The sequence below is a fragment of the Bos javanicus genome, chromosome 1 (assembly GCF_032452875.1).
Source record: "Bos javanicus breed banteng chromosome 1, ARS-OSU_banteng_1.0, whole genome shotgun sequence".
NCBI classification, from domain to species: Eukaryota; Metazoa; Chordata; class Mammalia; order Artiodactyla; family Bovidae; genus Bos; species Bos javanicus.
This window is the reverse complement of record NC_083868.1, coordinates 44,790,785-44,796,139: the sequence shown is the minus strand read 5'-3', so window position 1 is coordinate 44,796,139 and position 5,355 is coordinate 44,790,785. Positions and strand designations below refer to the sequence as shown.

Sequence of the window (5,355 nt, the reverse complement as noted above, 5' to 3'; positions counted from 1 at the left end):
GCAAATAGACCTGTGATTTGGTCATACTGTCTCCTGTATAGTCACATCAGAGGCCAGCTGGTGAAAGAAAAACTCAGTCTCCTTAACAAAAATCACACACAAGCTAGCGATGCTTTATTACACAAGGGATTTGGCAAAGGGCACATTCATTTTGTTAAAGAATCCCCACCTAAGATTCCTAGTGATCCATCTGGTGACACAGTCAACTTAATAAACAATAGCTGGTATTTACCAAGTGCTTGCAATGGGCCAGAGCCATACAAATCCCACCAGGAAAACAGGACTTTTCACTAGGATCCAGATTTAGAAAAGGCCCAGCTTCAAAGATTCTGTCTTGCACAGACTTAGCACTCCCATTTCCAGAAGTTCAAAAACTTCCTTTCTTATCTAAGGGAGAAAAAAAGAAGAAAAAAAAAGTTTTAAGATCAAGAGAGGATGGATTTGGTGAATAAATTCAACTATCTGGATTCCCTGGTATTTATGCAGCTGTTATGGCCAGAATCAGGAAGAGCAAAACCACATTTTATTCAGATTTGAAATATTTACATAAGTAAAGGAAGAGGAACTATGTAAGACATCAGTTTCATGTAGATGTCCTCTTGTTTGTAGCCCTTCAAAATAAAATCTCATAGGAAAAATCTTACCCAATGGTGGTTCAAGATATCCAAAGTATGTCTAGACTATACACAGTATTGTAATACCGGTAACTACTAATAATGACATCATCACAATAAAAATAAGTCTGGGTTAAAAGGGTTTTTGTGAATACTATTTCTTCCTCATTATTATAATTGGAAAACTAGTGGTGGCTTACTCAGATTTAACATTATAAGCAAAATCATCAAATATGCCCTCATGTGGGTGACATTAAGTTGGTTCAACTGGTTTTAAGAAACCAGTCAGTTCAGGAGACTCTGTGTGTGTGTATATGTATGTGTGTGTAGGAAACTCAGACAATGGTTTTTAGCCTAACTCACTAATCAATTAAAATCAGGTTTGGTTATTCTGAGGATATAGTTTTATACAGCAAATTAATTCAGCATATTTGGATTACAAGCTTCTTTGATAGTCACTGTCATGATTTATTCCTGGTTGGTGACTGGCAGCCATGTTTATTACTGCACAACCCTATTCTCTCCAACAGCTACTTCTTCTTCTTCTTTTTTTTTATTTATTTTTTTCAACAGCTACTTCTAAGCATCAGGCTAGATTGAAAGATTATCCCCATAACATGGTGGGTATCAAGTCAATTGTCACATTATGATGATAATGGATGACTTTCATAAATATATAATCAGCTAATGCTGGTCCCACAAAGGTATTCAATCAGTTTTAATTCACTGAGACATCAAAAAAATTTCCCCACTCCTCAAAACGTAAATCGCTCATTAAGTAAGCAGGTTTTTGGGTATGTGGAGATGCAAGCAATGAGGCAAGTTTGTGCCCCTCACGTCCAAATGCACTTCTAAGGACAAAAAGGCAAAGATGATCGTATCTCTAAAACAAGGCACAGGGAAATATGCCAAGTCCTCCAGACCTTCCTGTTTCCCAAAGGTACAGTATAGAGTGGACCCCAGGGGGACAGAGGCCATTGGGCATTTAATGAAGAAACAAAGCTGATTCCTATAAAACACATGGAAAGGATACAGTTATGTGTAAGGGGTGAGATGGCGTCTATAATTGTAGTTACTTCAGAGTTAAAAGAAATCATTTCAAAGGCCAGAATGTGCTGGCTCCTCATGTCAAAGACTTTATTGCTGTGTTTGAACTCAAGTTCAAATTGAAAAAAAAAAGATTAAAGGGCAGTGCTGGATTTCTGGTTACACGGTACCTCGGGAATGTCCATCATCCTTCTCAACTTCTGATCTCTCCAGTTCCAGTCAAAAATCAGAAACTTTAAGGGGTTCAAATGAAGGCCACCTGAAAGAGACTTGCTACATTAAAGAACTCATGACATAAGCTTATTAAAAGGATTTTTTATTCCTTTGGTTGCTTTTTATTTTTCTGGCCTCATTTGTTCTTTTCTCCCCACCCCATCCCCCCAACACTGGCAACTAATCTCTGCACATTAAGTGCTGTCCCTGTCTGATGGAAAACAAATGCAACACTCTGAGACTTGCTCTCCTTACAATCTTATCACTGATTCTCGGGGAAGCTGCTCTTGCTAAGCTTGTGAAATGCTCAAGGGCTGGCAAAGAATCAATCCCAGGCCTCCCTTTTACCAAGCCCCAGAGGGTAAAGTCTCATTCCGACAGGAATTTGGTAAGATGTATCCTACAGTTCCGGAGAAGGCAATGGCACCCCACTCCAGTACTCTTGCCTGGAAAATCCCATGGACGGAGGAGCCTGGTAGGCTGCAGTCCATGGGGTCGATCAGAGTCGGATAGGACTGAGCGACTTCACTTTCACTTTTCACTTTCACGCATTGGAGAAGGAAATGGCAACCCACTCCAGTGTTCTTGCCTGGAGAATCCCAGGGACGGGGGAGCCTGGTGGGCTGCCGTCTATGGGGTCACACAGAGTCAGACATGACTGAAGTGACTTAGCAGCAGCAGCAGCAACCTACAGTTCATGAGTCTGAGTAAACTTCAGGAGCTGGTGGTGGACAGGGAGGCCTGGCGTGCTGCAGTCCATGGGGTCGCAAAGAGTTGGACATGACTGAGCAACTGAACTGAACTGATCCTATAGTTCAGGGCAGAGACCCTTCAGAGGAGTTGAATCCAGTAGAGTCTGCCTGTCTCTGAAAAGGTGAATCAGCAGAAGTTTGAAGACAGGGTTGGGAGGTTAATTTCAGGCAGAAAATAGAGTTAAGATGAATGAGCTCCAAAGTCTGCTGTCCTTTGAGAAAACTGGAGAACAACTCATTCCTACTGTCTTCCTATCTATCTAGAGACAATACTGAAATGTGGGGTGGAAGGGGACCTCAGAGGTTGTTTGTTCCAGAGGTCCCAGAATTGGGCAGTTAGCTTTTCCCTACTCCCCACGTTCTGACCACTGCCCCCAAGCTTTCACATCTGGAAATGTAAATAACAAAGCCTTCTTTTATCCAGCAGCCCTTCCCCTCAATACTGGTTTATTTCAGTAATTTCCTCTCTCCCTAAAGACTTTTTCATGCTTCTTATAACTACAATGCCTCTTATTTAATACTCTCTCTGTAAATTAAAAATGATATAAATGAAGAAAGACAATGGGTTGATAGTGTTCCCTTAAAAATAATTGGCCTGATGGTGGGAGAGCAAACAGGTACAGCCTCTCTGGAAGGCAACTGGACATGCTATAACATGAGCTTTAAAATGCTTGGAGTTTGATAAAATAATTCTTCCATTTCAATAAAACACCAGAAACTTAAGCACAGTTACTTAAAAAGATGATAACTGTGTACCTACTTACACGAGCAAAAAAATTAGAAACAACCCAAATATCCTGCCTTAATAGAACTGTTAAACATCCATATAACTTGGAATCAATATCCAGAATATATAAAGAACTGGTAACAGCTCCATGGCAAAAAAAAAAAAAAAAAAGAGATGATTTAAAAATGGGTATAGGAACTGAATAGATATTTTTTCCAAAGTAGACATCCAAATGGCCAACAGCTATATAAAAGGAGCTCAACATCACTAACCAACAGGGAAATGGCAAATCAAATCCACAATGACCTGTCACCTTTTACCTGTGAGAATGACTATCACCAAAAGACAAGAGATACAAGTACAGGCAATGATGTGGAGAAAAAGAAACCCATGTGCACTTCTCAGGGGATTGTCATTTTGAGCAGCCATTATGGAAAACAGTATAGAGGTTTCTCTAAAAATTAAAAATAGAACTCACCCTACGGCCCAGTAAATCCCCTTCTCGGTATATATCCAAAGGAAATGAAATCACTATCTTGAAAAGATATCTGCATCCCCTTGTTTATTGCAAAATTACTTCTAATAGCTAAGACACAGAAACAACCTAAGTGTCCACTGACAAATGAATGGATAAAGAATGTCAGTGTTCTTTGTCTCACTCACACACACACACACACACACACACAAACATCATTCAGCCATAAAAAGAAAATCCTGCCATTTCTGACAACATGGGTGGTCCCTGATGGCATTATACTGAGCGCAGTAAGTCAGACAGAGAAAGACAAACACTGTATTATTTCACGTATATGTTGAGCCTAAAAAAAGAGAAAACAAACCAAAAAATGAACTCATAGCTACAGAGAACAGATTGATGGTGGTTGCCAGAGGTGAGAAGCAGGAAAACTAGAGGAAGGTGGTCAAAGGGTAAAAACTTACAGTTGTAAGGTAAATAAGTGCTGGGGATGTAAAATATAGCGTGGTGCTTACAGTTAACAGCACTGTACTCTGTATATGCGAAAGTTGCTGAAGAGAGTAGATCTTAAAAGTTCTCATGACAAGACAAAAAATTGGAACTATGTGAAGTGACTGATGTTAATCAAACTTACTGTAGTAATCATTTCACAGGTATCACATGTACCCATGATAAGAAAAAAAAAATGGAACTATGTGAAGTGACTGATGTTAATCAAACTTACTGTAGTAATCATTTCACAGGTATCACATGTACCCATGATAAGAAAAAAAAAATGGAACTATGTGAAGTGACTGATGTTAATCAAACTTACTGTAGTAATCATTTCACAGGTATCACATGTACCCATGATAAGAAAAAAAAAATGGAACTATGTGAAGTGACTGATGTTAATCAAACTTACTGTAGTAATCATTTCACAGGTATCACATGTACCCATGATAAGAAAAAAAAAATGGAACTATGTGAAGTGACTGATGTTAATCTAACTTACTGTAGTAATCATTTCACAGGTATCACATGTACCAATCATGCACACCTTGGTTAATACAATGATATATGTCAATTATATCTCTGCTAAACTGGAAAAAAGCTTAACAGGATATTATGCAGTCACTAAAAATGGAAAAATAAAACTATTTCATGACATGGAAAGTTCTCATGAGATATTGACATATTGGGTGCTGTGCTTAGTCATGTCCCACTCTTTGTGACCCCATGAACTGTAGCCCGCCAGGCTCCTCTGTCCGTGGGGATTCTCCAGGCAAGAATACTGGAGTGGGTAGCCATGCTTTCCTCCAGGGGATCTTCCCAACCCAGGGATTGAACCCAGGTCTCACACTGTAGGCGGATTCTTTATTGTCTGAGCCACCAGGGAAGCATATTAAGTAGAGAAGACAGTTATAAAGTTATGATATGCAGTATGATTTCCATTTATAAAAAGATATAGATAAATGCATAGAAAAAAAAGACTGAAAAGAAATATAGTTAATATTAGCTGATAAGCGATATCTCTAAAGTAACTGT

General features: G+C 39.1%; 1 protein-coding gene across 3 annotated transcripts in view; it reads right to left on the bottom strand.

Annotated features, from left to right (window-relative positions):
* Positions 1-92: 92 nt before the first annotated feature.
* CMSS1 (cms1 ribosomal small subunit homolog) overlaps positions 93-5,355 on the bottom strand; it is a 394,807-nt gene continuing 389,544 nt past the window's right edge. For all 3 annotated transcript variants that reach the window (XM_061380648.1, XM_061380581.1, XM_061380491.1), the window contains 2 exons: positions 1,832-1,920; positions 93-387 (listed from right to left, as the gene is read on the bottom strand). In XM_061380648.1, the coding sequence (XP_061236632.1) occupies positions 304-387; positions 1,832-1,920 (173 nt within the window). In that variant the 3' untranslated portion in view covers positions 93-303. The remainder of the gene's footprint in view (positions 388-1,831; positions 1,921-5,355) is intronic.